The following is an 18,105-nucleotide window of genomic DNA, read 5'->3' on the forward strand; positions in this document are numbered from 1 at the left end:
TTATTTTTAATTATGGGGGGAGGGGGCATCTGTTAACTCTGAAAGGTTGGCCATGGTGGTTCATTTCTGGGCCAACACCTGCCTACTTACAAGTAATCTCTCCAACGCCCGTGACATTTATACAACACATTGCTAAGCCGGCATTTCCGAGAAAAATGGAGGCGAGACGGATATATACAAAATATCTTTTACCGTCAGCTAACAAAACCCGAGAACATGACGCGAAATTACAAAAATGAACATACCACTCTGGAGGCTCACGGTCATCAGATGGTCGTCAAAAGATGGGTTTTGGATTTAAAGAAAAATCTGCACACATATATACAAAATATGTTCTGGTTACTTCGGCGACACTTATTCATAGCTACCTTAACAGCTGGAGCACTACTTTGACCTGTGGCATATTGTTCTGGACTGATCTAGGTCAAGTACCAATGATGGTCAAGGGCAACAGACACAAACTGACTACAGGGATTAAGCTGGAAGCTTTCAGGCTTTACGCCTGCTTTCAGAACCACCCTGCTGCATGTTTATGGTGATAAAAGTTAGTTCATAACCTTATTAGCAACACTTTACTTGACAGGGCGCAGATACTCAGTAATAACTCAGTTACTACTGAAGTGCAAATTATGATCTAATGAATAAACAAATATAGTTCATATAAGAGATGCGTCACATTGATGAACAAACGTGAGATCAGTATTTCACTTGCGTTATTCATTACTTGTTCCTTCGGCAGTTCACAAAGGTTACACAATTAACAGATATAGTAACAAATATAGTAACTGCTTGGGATAAAAGATGCATAATCATTAATGACGAATTAACATGAGATCAGTATGCAACTAGTTTAGTTAAATTTAGTTTATTATATTAATGGTGGTTTGTCAGTTAAAGTGTTGCCAATAAAATATCAAAAGGAGCGTGGGGGGCGGGGGGTGTAATAATATTTCAGCTAGAGATAACAAACAAAAAACATGATCTTTAGTCAAAGAGATATTCGACTGCTACTTGCGAGATTCTTACAAGCAGTGGAAATTGTAAGAAATTGGGGTTGCAGATGAAAAGAATCGAGAGGGGTAAGGCGTCACGCACCGGAAACAACAGTGCAGAGCAGAGTGGCTCAGATACGCTGCCCCAATGTCACCCCCCACGAGCAGAGCTGGCTCCGGCAAACCCTCCAAACAACCAGACGCTTGACAGCTTTTTAAGTCGGCATCAAAATAAAGCAGCCTGTTTCTTCCCAAAGAAAGACTCCCTGAGTGACAGTTACAAGAGGCCAAGATCGGGACAGCAATAAATATATGTATTTTTAAGAATACACACACAGCTCATGAATTATATGCTTGTCGCACGCAAAAACCTGTCTGGGAGAGGAGCAGTTCCGCCGTGAAATCCCGGGCTGCCGGGAGAGGCAGTGTGGCTGTTTCCGACATGTGTGTCACCGAGCGTTTGCCAAAGCAGGCTCGCTAAGAGCAGAGAATGCCCTCCTCTGAAACACAGAAATGCGATTTCCCACCGTGATCTGGACTCCCTGGTCACAAGCGCACCTCTTTAAAACACAGCATCTTCTGCAAAGGGGCAAAAAAGGAACTTTTTTTTTGTTCCATATACCCTTGTACATAAAATAAGAAAACCACCAAATGTTAACTGGCGAGCTAATTAAATGTGTATTTTATCGAATAAGATGTAGAAGGGAAAGACAGACCACACTTCCCCACCGAAACACCGAGAGGGTTAAAATCTGTGTGAGGCCGTACTGAGCAGATTCTCTGCTGTTGGGAACACGGCCCCCCCCGAGACGTGGGCGTGTGTGAGGATTGGGTACTTTGCCATTTTGGGGCTGACAGATGGGTCGAGGTGGGGGGCGGGGGCAGCAGGAATGGCTGAGTTCCTGCCTGCGCCGAACGGGCTGGCCGTTGGCGGAACCTGGCGTGCGGGGGCTGCCAGAGGAACCACGCCCGGGGACAGACGCTCCCACACCCCCGCCGGCGCGCCTGCGATCCCCGGGCAGCGGCAGCGGCCACCACAGGTGTGGAGTTTCCCCAGGTAAAGTTCAGCCGAGGCGGCGGAGACCCGTCTGCCAGCAGCGTAAAACGCAAAACGTTTAATTACGCTACTAGTAATGGATATATGCACTTCAAGTAACAAGCTACACATTTTTTATGAATTTATCATTTCCAAGTTAGCTAGACGCTAATTTCTTCGGGCTCAGGAAACAATTTTTTTCGCCCCCAACTCTTATTTATTTGACAAATCTATACAGCCCATGGTGACCCATAAAAGAAAAAAAAATGGTGGAAAACAAAAAATAAAGAAATCAATATCTTGGTCATTTCAGGCCCTGGTTCTCTCCTAAGGGCACCAGCAGAAACAATTAGCTTCCACCGCAACAGATACAGTAATGAAAAGGAATTGATCACTATGCTCTGCAATTCCGAGAGAAGCATCTGTCCAGGGTTTGAGGTGTAAGCAAAGGGTCTAAAACTAATTAGGTGAAACATCACATGTGGAACCACAACTGCATCTTGCAGCTAGACTTGGAAGCAGCATGCTTAAAGATCTGGTTGCCTGTGACTGCCAGAGAGTGTCTCTCTCTCTGTCTCTCTCTCTCTGTCTCTCTCTCTCTGTCTCTCTCTCTCTGTCTCTCTCTCTCTGTCTGTCTCTCTCTCTGTCTGTCTCTCTCTCTGTCTCTCTCTCTGTCTCTGTATAGAGTGAGAGCATAATGATACAGCTGAAACACTCAAAGGTTAAGTGTTTTATGTTGCTTCCCCTGCCCTATTTTTCCCCACTGTGACTGAGTAAAACAGAATTTTAATCAACTGGATGCCCCAATTTGTAATAAGTGGTGACAAGAAAGATGAACCTTTCACTTTAGAAAAAACATCAATACTGGAGTAACTTTATCCTGAAGATTGAGGGGCGTCGGTGAGAAGGTGTGTGTGCGCGCTGAGAGGAGCTGTGCATGGCGTACATCAAGGCACAGCCCATCTCCTGTTTTTTTTCCCATCTCGACACTGCAATATCCCCCAGGTGTGGAAAGCTAGACGTGGCTGCCGTTGATTACCGTCTTCAAAGGGCCCGGTCTACTGTATACGCTAAAATTCAATTAGCGGGCGAATTCCAGTTCAAAGTTTCAATCAAGTTCCCGCAAGAGCGCCTCCGAGGAATCGGCTAGCCGAACACCCCCGACTCCCAGCCAGCCAGGCACCCGCTCACCCCACCCCGGTACTCAGATGCTGCTCTCGTTTCACCTGCCACAGGCCAAGGAGAACAAACGGGGAGGGAAAATAAAAAATTTAAAAAAACAGTAAGCTGAAAGGAGGGAAAAAAATGTTTCTGTCATTTGCATTTACTGCACAGATCATTAGCGCCACGCTCAGTGAGTAAACACTGTCAGGAAAAAAAGACAATTGATATAAATGTGGAGGGAGAAACAGCTTTTCATTTTGTTGCAAGCAGTGGGGGGGGATCCTATTTATTATTTGTGCTGCTGTGTAAGCCAAGAATATTTCTTTTAAGAGGACACACCCCCCCCACACACAGCTTTTTATATGCAAAGGATCAGCTGTAAAATGTGTGTATTGTCCTGAGGAGCCCTGCAGATCCTCTCTCTCTTTCAACAAGATCAAGATGTCCCAGTGAGCTGATGGATCGATTGCAACCCATGGTTCCAGCTGTGACATGCTTGCAGAGGCGATCTCGGACCGCTCGTCAGGTCACGCTTTACTGCAAAGCTGGGGGCTCTGTGACACTGGGATAGGAGCTGGGGGGAGGGGGGGGTCACAGAAGCACATCTACATTTAAAAATACAGCTCTGCCTGGAGTTTGATATAACCTGAAAGAAATTCACATTGTGATTTCCGTTTCAACGCCGAGTTTAAAATCATGATGCAAAAGGTAAAAATCTGGCTTAATTTCACTTACACTTTTCAGTATAAAAAATTCTGGGAGCAGAGACGATAAGTCACTGCTCCCAGTGCTCCAGTGATCTTCAGCACTGGTCATTCTGGAGGCCAGCTCACACCGATGCTGGCTTTTCACAAAATCGGTGGGAGGCTCAAATTCCCAAACCGCAATTCGCCCCCCCCCCCCCCACCGCACCGACACCAGTCCCACCCTGCGGATATTTATCAACATTCCCCCACCGCCAGTATCATATTTGTCCTTCCAGCAAGAACATGGTTGATTATTTCTTACATTATGTGGAGTCCAAAGAAATTTTTTTTACATAATTATCAGCAAAAGTCATGACTTCAGACGTGACAAAAGGCAGAGAGAAAACCCTAGATAAGGGACCACGTGTGAGGAAGGATCCCTACAGAGACGCGAACAAACAAAGACGCAGTGAATTCCAGTGCGTCTGCAGCAGCCCCCCTCAGCCTGCACCCCGTCTCATGAACTCCTGCTGCACAAAAGCCATGATATCAGTACGGCAATATAGCGCCTTAACAAAAGGCACCAGAGGGGTTACTATGTTGCATCTCCCTCTTAAAGACGCAGTCGTATGTTTTGCTTAAGCTGCTGGAGTTCTGAGCACTCACACTGCACAGAAATGACATTTACCCTGGAACGGGGCCGCTCTGGGCCCCTCGCAGGTGTTTAAGGCGGCCTTTTGCTAACTCTCATCCATCCGCCAGCTTAATATGCAAGTCCGCTCTCCTCCCCCCTCGACTGTCAGTTCTGCGAGCCGTGACTAAGTACGTTTAACATGTCAATGTCTACATTACGTTCATCAATTTCACTCGTAGTGACACCCTGCAAGCTTGCTGCTTGCTTATTCTGACAACCAATAACTTAATGCACTGGTGTCGCCGCGCAGTCGGTCTGCATGCATGGACAGCTATGATCCCCGCTGGCTACAACTGTTCCTAGGGATCAATAGAGAGAAGACAACAGTCAAAGCAGAGAGAGCATCTAGTCAGGTCAGTCATGCATCAGCCTGAAGATTAAGCTGGTGTGCAGTGTGACGGGAGAAGCATTTAGCATGTATGCAATCCAGCAAGAAGCCATCCGCCGTCTCTCACCTCCCAAGCCTGCCATGTGCACATTTTCACACTGAATTTTTTACTGTCTACTTGAAGCTCAGACACTTCAGGCAGAAAGAATAAAAGGGTCTAATCCAGTCATAAACAAAATCGAGTTGTGAGCTATTCAACTAGGACGTTAACAGTTTTCTCCAGCAGCTGGAACTTGGATAGAGGATCTTTGATGAACCTCTGCTTGTTGATAAAGCATCAAAGTATAAAACAGGTTCTGTGAGCAGAAAGCTGAAGGACCTGGCCAGATCCCAGCCAGTTCTTATCCTACAGAACAGGGACACGGGAAGCCAGCGAGGCCTCGTTTACATCACCGAATTCAACAGCCGGTGAGGGAAGCCATTAGCTTTTTTGATTAAACTCTTAAATCATGAACCATAAACACAAGGCCATGTCCTGCCCTACAGCTTAGCTGAAACACAAACAGTTGCATGAACTTTATAATGTTGACATGAGGTGGATGGGGAGAGGGGAAGAAAAACAGAAAATATATATATATTCCCCAAGTCCCAACCTGACCTTAATTGTGAAATTACAGTCCAGTAAGCTGTAATTCAGGGAAGGAAGCTGCTGGTTTTACAGTTCCTTGCCGGCCGGCTTGGGGTCCGGATCACGACGACAGCATGTGGTTAATTAAAACGGACGCGTGGATGGGTTTTTTCATGGTGCAAAATGTATATACACAGAAGCACTCAAATCCAGAATTATACAAACCAATATGGTACTGAGGGTAAAAAAAAAATGTACATAGGAGAATTCTGGATAATTGTGTGTACTCAATGTTGTTCCAATTAAAGAGAAAAGTTCCGGGGAAGCCTAACAAGGTGCCAGGCTTTTCCTTACCTGATTCGGTTGATATTAGATTGGCGAAATCAGCTGAATACAAATAACAAGGTGCCAGGCTTTTCCTTACCTGATTCGGTTGATATTAGATTGGCGAAATCAGCTGAATACAAATGAGAAAGCCTCAAGCAGGAGCCACATGCTAAAGTGGATAACATGCTGGCACAAGTTTTTATGTTGATTAGTTTTTCCCCTTGGAACTCTAAGGGGAACAAGTATTAATTATAAAGTCTTCTCCTGCAAATGACACTTAATCCCCAGTGCGTTTAGTCTCCTTCCCCACCCCCACACCTCTGGTGTTTAAACTTGCTCGCCTCTCCGCAGAGGCTCCCCGGTCACATGTGCGGTGACACCCGCTGCCAGCCGGGTCATTTCTGCACATGAATCCGACGTGAAATGTAACGGCGTGACGGTCTACGTGCCACACAAAGGCCCCGCATTAGCCTCCCTCAAAAAAAAACACACCACCGTGTAATCACTAAAAAAAAATAAGGTAGAAGACAGACATTTCTTTGAGGTGGCCATACTGTGAATTCATCATCGTCGTCGTCACGTTCATTAATCGTCTTTACGCCTCCTTCAAGGCTTTTTGTGAGCAAGCTGTCCGCGGAGGGCAGCCACCCGTCCAAGAGAAGCCATGAGTGACGTGATACAAAGAGTTGGGTAACCCGAAAAAAATACCGTTAGCGCCTTGTACGCCTTGGGTTGCCATAGTACTTTCGCAGTGGCTACGGTCCCCCGACATTCTGAAGTGCTCTGTACTGCTGAATTGCCCCCTCACCCAAGCCTTTCCCCTTCCTGTTCATTCTGTGCACGCGTGTTTTTTCCACTGATACACTTATAGAAGCCAGATGTGTGGAACAAGTTAACGCCATGTCTTCGACATTCACATAGCCGTTAGTAGAATATTAAAACCATAATGTTTGTGTACACCACACACACGGACCTGTACTCACATCTTTGTGGGGACCGGCCATTCATTTCTCTTGGCAAAACCTTAATCCCAACAATGACACCCCTCACCCCTACCCAGCCCTAACCTTACCCATAAGTAATCAAACAAAATAGAAGTGTTCTGGCATTTAAAGTTTTTGGATTACAGTCATAGATTTTTATAAAAGCGAATTTCCCCTTGTGGGACCCAAAAAAATGCTCTCCACAACATCAAAATCATTTATCATCACAAAATACCAATGTCCCCACAATACAACGTATATCTGACCCCCCCCCCCCCACACACACACACACACACACACACACACCATGAAAAGTCAACAGGACTGCCTCCGCATGTCTCAAAATCGATTTCCCAATATTTATATTTGCAAGAAATGACACAGGGGATAAAACACTCAAACCACAAGGCAAATTGAGTGTAGAAGGCAAATCACCACAAAATAGCCTTACTTGCCCAAGAGATTAAGTCTAGGCTTCCTCTAGACCCAGTACATCTGTTCCACAAGAGGGCAAAAACACGACAGACGAAATTGCTGAAAACTGGAAGAAAAAAAAAAAACAGAATCTAATGACATTCCAGATTGAAAATCAGAACTATATATGTACCACATTTATTTTACAAATATAAAACTAATCAAAAGCAAAAACATCAAAAACGTTCACCACACTTAATGTCTTAATGGGGCGTGATTTTTAAACTGACATGGGGGGGGGATTCAAAGAAAATCATACACAAACCACTTGGCCGAAAAAGACGGTTCTACTGAAACAAACCTGAATGAGGCACAGAGATTAATAAAGCATCTGAAGGTGATTATCAATTCATCATCTAACGGACAGCTGCTGACGAGCCAGTGTCATTAACTTTGCTTTTACTTCCCCTCCAAGACGCAGTAATTTCAGCTACATTTCCAAGCGGTGGTCTACACTGGACTACAGAAAAGGGGCCACTCACCTCAACGTCTTAGTGACGTCTGTATCAAAGCAACAACAAAAAGACAGTTAAATCATGGCAAAGCAGACACACAGCAGCTGTTTCTGGACAAACCTCTTAGCATTCTGACCGCCATATCTATCGACCACCTGAAAGCTAGTAATTCCGGCTTGTTTGGAGCAAAGGGCAGTCAAGTCATTTTTTTTTTGTCAGGCAAAATTGACTTGTATATAACCTGCCCGTTGCCACACAGGTCACACTGCTCAAACCCCTGAAAGTCCCGGCCAGAGAGAGAGAAATGTACAAAATTTCAGCATCTGAAATGGTACAATGTCATTCAATAAGTTGTAGCTCTCTGGAGTGCTACATACTTGCATTCTGGATGCACCGTAATCTCTTAAAAACCTTGCAATGTCCAGCACCCGCATTTAATCTAATGAGAGCTGTGTGTTTTGATTGGTCTAGTCATTGATTTTCAGCAGGCCAGTGGAAATCACGGTGCCCCTGGACAGCAGGAGAGGATGCCTCATGATTTCTCAGCCACATGAAAGGGTAAGAGGCGAAGCAGGTTCAGTCTGGACCCTTTGATCACTTTCAGATGGTCAGAAGGTGCATGACACTCGCTGCCTACATTTTTTGCTTAATCATACTAGCAATGTTAAATTTCTTTCCAGTGAAATTCCCTGTCCCTCCTTAATACAATGAGTTTACGGTTTTCAGTCTGGGACTATTTCCTAATAAAATAGTTTAGTAATTTCTCATCACTCATGGAGCAACACCAAAATTAACAAAATTAAGCAGGTACCAAGATTTGGTTTTAGTGTTGAATAAACTACTAGATGTAGAAAAGGATCACTCAGTGTTCAATTGACAGACGATTATTCTGCTTTACTAAGGAACCCAGCTCAGCCAAAATCTGGCTTGGCCGGTATCTGTTATTTCATACCATCAAACCTTCTAGATATTTTACCCCGATATATGTGTGGTGTGTGTGTGTGTGTGTGTGTGTGTGTGTATATATATAAAAAATTCTAAACAAGAGGGTGTACTGTAATATTGTCATACCAACCCATGGCTACAAAACAAAAATGATACACATCATGGCGATGCTTTAATATATCACATTAATATATCACATTAGCATGTGATGCTTTAATATATCATGGAAATAAGCGCGTAAAACATGGCCACACTACCTACAATAAGGGAACAAATTAGTAAAATGTGATAATGCAGACAAAGATTTGTATGGCTACCAGTGACCAAAAGTAACCTTTCCATAAAACCAAACTATCAAAATCTAGGAAAAAAAAATACCTGCCTCTTGGATGCCTCTAAAGATGAAGTATGACAAGATTAGCATGCACACCAATGGAAAAAAAAGCACATGTACAACATCTTGCATGTCTCAAAGATGAACAGGACGTCCAAAACATGTGATCTGCAGGCCAAAGACTCAACATAAGTTCTTATCTGTATCCCATATGGGTTAACCTTCTGTTTTTTTTCTGTTGCCTAAGCGTACTGCAAATCATCAAAACATAAATGGCAGGTTCAGTCATCAGCTGCAGGATACATAATTATAACATTTAGTCGCATAATACTAATGGAAAAACAAAATGTATAACATGCACATAATTATGAAATTTTTACATCTCTATGGTCAATTTTTATGTTCCTGAACATGCATTTTTCAGGAACCTAGAACAAACGTTGTAAGGTAGCTTCTCTCCAACATTGAGCCATGTTCTGGATCTACCACCCCCCCCCGCCCCCCCCCCCCCCACCCACACCCCCCCACCTCCAGTGCACACTTCAACAGTGCTCCAAATCAGTCACCATCGGGACTGATCCGAGACCAGCCGTCAGCCGTCACCTACTGACGTCACATGACCCGTTAAACTAATGAGTTGTCATATAGTCAGAGTCTTGTAACAGATTGTTTTGCACAGTAATATTTTAAGACAGAAAAGTTTAACGATTTCACAGTTTCAGCAGAAATCCGAACAGCAAAACCTGGGATCCTGAGTCCAAAAATGTTTCCTTTTGGCAGCCCTGAACCTGCATAGCTGTAAAAACTACGAACACAAAATCAAATCCCTTTCAGGGGAGGTTAATGCAGGGAACAAGCTACTTGAGTTACTATAATATCCCTCATTAGGCTGGTTTAATTGTCTAGTCAGCCTACCTTAATTTGGCTAATATTTCCGAAGCTAGATAGTGTTCATTAACATGGAATTATGATGATTAATGGAGGATTTTGCATTTTGCACAAAAACACGATGTTTTGAAAACATTTTAAAATTCTGAATCATCCTGTAGACACAAGCTTTCACGACGTTTTTCATGTAAATTGAATTTAACATATTCCTTAAATGCGGAACAATTACCGATGATGAGCAGTTCCATTAAATTACAGCTACCTAACAAGAAGTGATTTTAATTGCTGGGCACTTCTCTCTCATTACTAAAACATCTTATTACAAACATGACCTTTTCTCAAGGGGGCAAAAAAAAAAAAAAAAAAACTAACTGAAAGCAGCTCGAGGGACGTTTGGAGGACGAGCACAACCACCTAGATCCTTCACTTATGTTTTTAAAACTACAAATATTTTTACTGGTCAATAATCCATTTAGAGATACAAACAATACAATGGGGTCAATTTACTCAGGCAGCCAACAACGAATCAACAAATTGCGATGTATGTATAACATCCCCGAGACAAAAACAGAGGGAAAGACGCAGCCAGAACGAGAGCCTGGGGGAACAGAGCGATCTGTACCTGATACTCGTTGGGCCAGAAGGTGCTGACAGCCAGTTCAGCCCGAAGCCATTCCTTCCCCGTGTAGCTGGTCACGTTCCAGATGGGATTGGCCAGAGGACCTTTGTTGACCCTCACCAAAACGTTCAGGGTCCCGGGGCTGGACCCATCGTGGCTGTAAAGCAGGTAGTTGAAGTCGATGCAGTGGGTGTCATTCTCCTTCATTATGGGCAGCTGGATGCGTGCCTTCTCCCCAGGGTCATGCTGGGAGGAGTCCACCATCATGTAGGAGCCTGACGGAACGGTTAGGGGAGAGAGTCAGAAAGGGCGGCCGATACCCAGAATGCACTGCAATGCGACTGCCACAGATATGGCAAACCTCTCTAAATGACAATAAAAGCAGCATAGCTATGGTATAAAATGCCCTGACAATAGATCCATCCCACCATAAAAGTGAACCGGCTCCAAAAAAGGTGCACAGCAAAAACAAAATCTTATCCGCCCCTTTTAGAACCGTAAAGGTAATGTGAGTTTGTGTGATGCTGGCCCTAAAGCCGGACAGCAGGCAGGGCTGGAGACAGATTCCAGAGCAATTTGTCATTCAGACAGTATGTCTGTCCTCTCGTTTGTCGCAGCTGTACAGCAGAAGCACAGAGTTCAATTCTGCAGGCCTCCGCTTGACTAGTAACTGCCACTGAAATTCCGTGGAGTCGCAACCAGCCAATGCCGCGTACGGCGAAGATGATCCTCTGTTACAACGGCCAAGTTACCACAGGTAAAACCTCAAGAAGGTGCAAAATGAGGTTCCCTGCTTGGGATTTTTTAAATGGAACTAATTATTTAAAATTAAAACCATACAAAACTAGAATTATAAGTACTTCCTCACAATGTGAAGGCTTAAACAAAACAAACAAAAAAGAAAAAGTTAAAAATGACTACCCTCAAAAGAAAAATATACGCTTTGTTGTCAGCGAGCAAAGAACTGCCCGATGAATTCTCCTTCGAAAGCCAAAATAAAAATCCAAGCACTCGGCCCAATTCCTCTCTCTACCCGTATGACCGCACCTAAGAGTCTGTTCTTGACAAAGTACAAAGCAAACACAAGGCAAATAAATAAATAAAACACAGGCATTCTAATGTGCGTTATTTCTTTATGAGGAGGGACATCAAGATGTCAGATATTGCGGAGCGGTGGATGAATTCAAACTAAATCGTACATCTGTGGGATTTATCTTTCGGACGATGCTCTAAAAAACACACACACAAACACACACACACACACACACACAACACGAGCTGAATGTGATTGGCGTCTTATGTCGGCTTGAAATTGCCTTCAACTTCCTTATGAGGTGGAAATTGCCCCAGCTGTAATCATTAAAACAGGAAGCTGAAATGATGGCTATAAAGGACGGGGGGGGAGATTAACACAGGTTACAGTACATATTAACCTCCATGTCAAATGTTTAGTCTATACCAATAAGCAGAAACATCACCGGCATATTTTTCCTGCAATTTAACGAAGGAAAATTCCTGGCACACTTATTAGACAGATAAAGACTAATTTATCTGCAGCAAGTAACACTGCAGACGCAGAATCCATAACCTGAATGATAAAACCTCAGACTTACTCTGCCTCTTAACTGCCGGGTAAATACCAGCTTCAGCTCAGCGTCAAGCTGGGGTCAGAGGTTAAGCGCAAGCAGGGCCTGTGAAGTGACCAGAAAGTGGCCCGAGCTATCAGGTTACGTGGGGGGGGGGGGGCACGCGGGGGGGTACAGGGGGAGGGCGCAGCATGAACCCAGCAGCCCGATGCGCTCCGGCTCACAACGTCATCATTCATTCCCGTGTTTCATTTGTGTTTGTTTTGTTGCTTATCCAGGATCGGATTAATTTCGGCCAAGTATCAGACTACATTTTTAAATGAGCGGATCTAGTTAAATGAAGCATGCACATTCATCCCCACAAGAAAACTGTGTGTGTGTGTGTGTGTGTGTGTGTGTGTGTGTGTGTGTGTGTGTGTGTGTGTGTGTGTGTGTGTGTTTACGTGCTTCTCTTTGGGGGGGAGGGGGCAGCTTCAGAAGGGTTAAAATAAGATTGTTTTTTTCTTTCAACTTAGATGAATTGCCAGGTAGTTCACAAAATAAACATACAAGAAATATCCCCCAAACTCAACGTCAGACCAAGCAATGAGGTCTGAGGGGGACGACAAAAGATCCAACTCTGGCTTGTCACAGTACCCCGATCGCCACAAATCGCACAAGCATAGTGCCTCATGAATACTCACAAAGCAGGACAAGTATTTTTTAATTATTCTTTATTAAGCTAAACATCAGGTTGAGAGCCCCGGAATCTCAAACAAGGCAGCGCCCTGGCAGGGGATTCTGGGTCACAGGTCTACGGACATCGCAGGGTCTCACCGTAACAGTGACTGGTTTTAAAACGACAGCAGAATTAAGACACTTCTGGAATTACCGTCAGCCAACCCACAGCCGTAACCGAGTCGTGCACCCTTAATTTCGGCAGAAGCTAAAACACAAGTAAATAAAGGAACAAAGGCAGCACTCATCCAAATCAAACTTTTTCCCCCCAAACCGTGTTTGAAGTCCACCGCAGCTTGCAAGCTGCGCGTTACGCAGTCGATCATCACGCGTTGGAAAATCACCACCTAATTCTCACATTCGAGGCTCGGCTAGGAGCGCAAGGATCAACCGGCTTCGCGCCTTCATTTACATCTGTAAACATTGCGTGTTGTTTTGAAGAACACAAAGGCAATATTAATTAGAGCATCGCTGAGGGGAGCTGGAGAGGGAAAAAAAAATAAATTAAATCAATCCATTGCCTGAGAGACCAGAATACACAGAAGATCTACAAAAACTCATAAAAAGCCGCATCGTTTAATTCAGAGGCGTTTTCGCGAGTCGATCGGGAGAGAGGGAGGTGCTCGTCTGATACACCAGCATTATTCTAATGCTGTGATTGGCAATGATGTCTAATCAAGAACTGAAACTAATTACAGGCAGGACTTGGATGTGCTGTTGACTGAGTGCATGAAACACAAATCCACCCCCCCACCCCCCCCAGCCCCAGGCAACGACAAATGCCAGTGAAGTGATGGTGCCTCACATTAGCCACTCCACTCGAGCACAGATACCTCCAAACAAAAAAATGAAGCACCTGTCACGTGACAGGGCGATGGAGAAAACTCCACACACGAAGACCTTCTCCAGTGCGAGGACAATGACCACGTGACTCCATCCAATTACATAACAAACAAATCGGTTATTAATTATGACCTTTCGGAAACATGCACAGGTCAGAGGACAAGGTTGCTAAATGGGAAAAAAAAATATGAACCATTGTTACCCACTCTCTTATGATAGCAGTGTGTTGGGTTATTAAAATAAAAATACATTTCTCCAGATAGTTTGAAGTTGGGAAGAGTAACTTAGACGGGGCCCTCCCTTCTCTCACACACCCTGTGATTCATGCAGCAAAAATTTGCAGCACTTCTGGAATATTGGCATGACTCGCGATCTGATGTTCTGAAAGGAAAAGCTTTAAAGCCCAGCAGGCAGAAGTAAGAGAACAGCAGAACCTCCAGATATAAAGGCGCGGTTCCTATACAGGAAACCGCATCAGAATGCAGGAATGCAGGATGCCCGTCACTGAAGACTGAAGATTTCACGTGGGGGGTGGAGGGTGGGGAGTCAACAGGCCAATCAATGGGGGGGGGGGGGGCTTTGCCATTCAAGGTCTCTTTTTTCCTCTATCATCTTAACGTGTGTTGCACCACTGCAAACCTGCAGCTTCCTTTGGTATTAATGTAGCATCTCTTTCCGTCCATCTATCCTACAATAATGTTCTAGTTGCACCTACAAGCTTGGTGCCATCCTGTAAGGACAAAAGGTTAGGCGAGTGACAAACCATTAACATGGCTGCAACTGGATGCCGGCGCAGCGCCATGGCCCTCATTACCAGGACCGGCTGCACCTCGCTTTTGCTGGTGTGTCCCAGCTGAGCTCCTAATTACCTTTAATTGTGCTGTCAATCGAATCAACTGCACGACACGCCGACTTATGGCGGCTTCCCCTCGATATTACCCGCTTAAACCCAATCTGATATTCTGGATATGCCGGTGCACACATGGCAATAGCGAATGTTTTACTTACGCAGTCGCCTGGGGAACATATCAGGAGGAATTCACATTGAGCGTAATTAAGTCAATACCTTAGTCAGGCCTAATTGTCCAAAAACTAACAACTACTTATATAAGTAATCACGAAAATCGCTGATTAACCAAATGCCATTTTTTGTTTTGGAGGACTAAGAATTCTGTACCATTGCAGGTGTTTTCCGTAAATTTTCATTGAGTGAAACAGGGATAATTGATGCTGTCATTAATGAAATCATTTTCTTGCAACTCATCCAATGCATTGGTCAAACAAGGTTGATTAAGGAGGGGGGGGTTGGCCCCCAGAAACACAACTAAATACCGCAAATGTTGTTCGTTACTTATTCCTCTCTGCAAAGCAACACACATTTTTGAACTCCACCCTACATATGTGAACATAATTTCTCTAATATCCACAGCAGAGAGAGACGCGAGCTAAATAAAGGGGAATGCGTTTCTCCCCAGGGTCACCTTAATAAGCCACATCTGGATTCCCGTGACCTACGTGTGGCCCTGCAGTTAAACAGCTGTGTGGTTCAAAAGACGCATTTAAAGAAAATTCCACTTTAAAAGATAATAAATATTATAGATGCACGCCTTTCGTGCTCCTCTGTCCATAATAAAGGTTGACGGGAATGCAAAAATTTCTAGATCACAACACGATTGTTCTCGTTTATGGGGAAACAATTCAGGTAAATTTTTAATTCTCGCATTAACACAGTTTAGAGATTGTACACCTCTCCTGATAATGGAGGGGGGGGCGGGACTTTGAACAAAGACTTTGAAAATGACTTAGAAGGGCTGTGTCAGTTCATTTGCTTGTAATTCTACTTTGTAAGCCACTCTGAGTCGCCTCTGCCATTTAATTGTCACAAGGAATTGAAAGAAGCAATGCTTCCCCTTCAATCAGCTGTGAGGGCGCCAGGGACATGCTGAATGTGTCTTTAAGAATAAAAGGGGAGCCTTTGAAGTTGTTGTTCTTCCCCATCCAGGGACTCTTCACAGCAGCAGAATACCAACAAGGCCCTCTGCCCATATATCAAAACAGTGCCGAGTTCCACGCTTTGCTTATATTATAAGCTCCGCTGTCTGCTGCTGTTTATGGCTTCAGACACACGCTTGCTTAACTGGCAAAACGTGAATTACAGTCTGCGTTCACCGTGGAGGGGGGTCAACAGCTGGCTTAAACGTGAGCCACTGCTGGGTAAACGTGCCCACCTTTCTGAGCGGGACAATATTATTGGCTCAGGGATTGTAGTGATGCTGTACTCCCCCGCAAAAAGGTCAGAGGCGCAGGTCAGTCCTACATACTCAAAGACAAAAAAATAAATAAATAAAACTCATCGGCTGTGCAGGGTCACTGTAAATGTAAAACATACTTCATTAATTTGAATACTAAACCTGACTCCACGATTTTGATTTGACACCAATACAGGTATTTAAATCCTGTAGTGACATTCATGGGGGGAAGGGGGGGGGGGGAACCAATTGCAGACACTCAATGCCCGTAAAAATGAGGGAAGGCTTTGTTTCCCAAGATCTATAATTGAATCCGCAGAACAGTTTATACACATCAATGCGACGCTTCATAGTGAAATAGGGTTGTATAACAGTGTTAAAAAAAAAATAATCCCCACCTCACAAAAGAATTCAAACAATGCACGAACGACCTTTTCTGTTCCTTTACATGATTAATTACCTAATATCTTATTAATTGGGAAATTTAGCTGAAAGCGAAATACTTTAATTTCCTATGCATATCATCCTGTCTGAAAACAAGTGATTAAGCTGTAGGTAGGTGAATACGCAAGGTCACAGCGACAAGGGCCTCGCTCACGCTGCCTGGACGGATCCTTATCGAAATCATTTAATTGCTCCATATATGACAGCATTCCGAGCTGAATGGGGCTCTCTCCTCAGCTAAGGACAAAGACATTTCCTCCGAAAATTACAGAACTCCCTTTAACAATGAGCTGAAGGTGCTGAATTAAGATAAAGTCTGTTACCATCAAAACGCAACGACTCGGCAAGTGAGGAGAGCAAAATTCATTTCCCGTGCCTTTCCGTTTGTGCTGATTTACATTGTTCTCCCCTTGGGGGGGGGGGGGCTGCTCGCCTGATGAATTACACGGTGCACCGGTTAGCCGACGCACCTACGTTCCATGTACTCTTTCTCATTATCGACTCATAGCTGCATTTCTGCTGTTGTCCTTTGCATAATCTTAAGCACAGAGATGTTCCATGGTTCATATGAAAACTACAGCCTCACTGAGGCACAGCAGACGAGATGCAAAATTTACTCACACTAGGCTCATAGGCTCCAGGTGACGTGAACCCCTTCCATATATTTAATTTGGCTTCATCGGTCCCTCCATACGCAGACATATGCCTTTATATTACATTGTGCTCCACCCAATATCAATATGCCATTGACTCACGCCTTAAGTGTGGCTATTTCCACAAATTTGACGGCTGGTGAACGACGACAATTTGAATACTCTTTCAACACACTGTCAGAACACTTAACGACCACTAAATAAAGCCGGTCACATTATTTCGGGAGTAGCTAAGTTTGCTTTGTAGTTCATTACCATACAGCCGTCAATACTTTTATTTCATGCCCGCGTTCGTCCGACGACACCGATGGCAAATTCTGTAAAAGTGACAGTGAAAATCCTGTGGGGAGTGTTGCACAGAAACTGGGATAGGACATTTCCAAAGTACAGAGGTCTAACGGCACTGGGAATTCCTCCTCTGCCCTTCCCACAGGCAAGAAATCATCACCACAAAGGTTTCAGAAGGGTTGCAGACTCCAGGAATCTTTTTTTTTTTTTTTTTTTGGGAGGGGGGGGGGGGGTAGATTTCCATGGTAATAGAGAGGTAAAGATTCAGAATCACTGGAAACTGGGAATTTAACCACACAAAACCTCAGACAGACACTAGTCAGAGCTTCCCTGGCTGCGGGGCTCATCTGTCAGGGATTAGATTTGTCTGAAATCATCCAGTCACCTGTTTGGAATTCTCCCTTCCTTTTCCAAACATACTTTCAAGTTTTCCCCATCTTATTATAGTAGAATGCACTGGAAGTGTTTGATGGTGCATGACAGCGATTACAATTAAGGCAGCCCTTCAGCAGTAAAATATTACATCCCAGCACTACAAGCATCATGCATTATTCTGTAATGAAAGGTGCCACACAAAAGTACAGTTGCAAATGAGTAATGAAATCTCAAAAAGGTGACTAGACAATTTTCTTTTAATTATGTGATGTAATTTGATTGCGCTACAATTTAATACTAGAAGGCAGCAATGAAATCCGTAAATCTGTGCCACGTCAGGCAATTCCTCCACATCAGCTGCAAGTGTTCATGGAAGCCGTGGCGGAGGAGGGCTCTC

The 18,105-nt window shown here is 44.1% G+C and overlaps 1 protein-coding gene across 1 annotated transcript in view; it reads right to left on the bottom strand.

Annotated features, from left to right (window-relative positions):
* Positions 1 to 10,431: 10,431 nt before the first annotated feature.
* The window catches only part of LOC125727702 (receptor-type tyrosine-protein phosphatase kappa), a 38,617-nt gene continuing 30,943 nt past the window's right edge, over positions 10,432 to 18,105 (bottom strand). The window contains exon 3 of the mRNA XM_049004604.1: positions 10,432 to 10,828. Coding sequence (XP_048860561.1) covers positions 10,461 to 10,828 — 368 coding nt within the window. The 3' untranslated portion in view covers positions 10,432 to 10,460. The remainder of the gene's footprint in view (positions 10,829 to 18,105) is intronic.

This window comes from Brienomyrus brachyistius, unplaced genomic scaffold (assembly GCF_023856365.1).
Source record: "Brienomyrus brachyistius isolate T26 unplaced genomic scaffold, BBRACH_0.4 scaffold112, whole genome shotgun sequence".
In the NCBI taxonomy this organism is placed as follows: Eukaryota; Metazoa; Chordata; class Actinopteri; order Osteoglossiformes; family Mormyridae; genus Brienomyrus; species Brienomyrus brachyistius.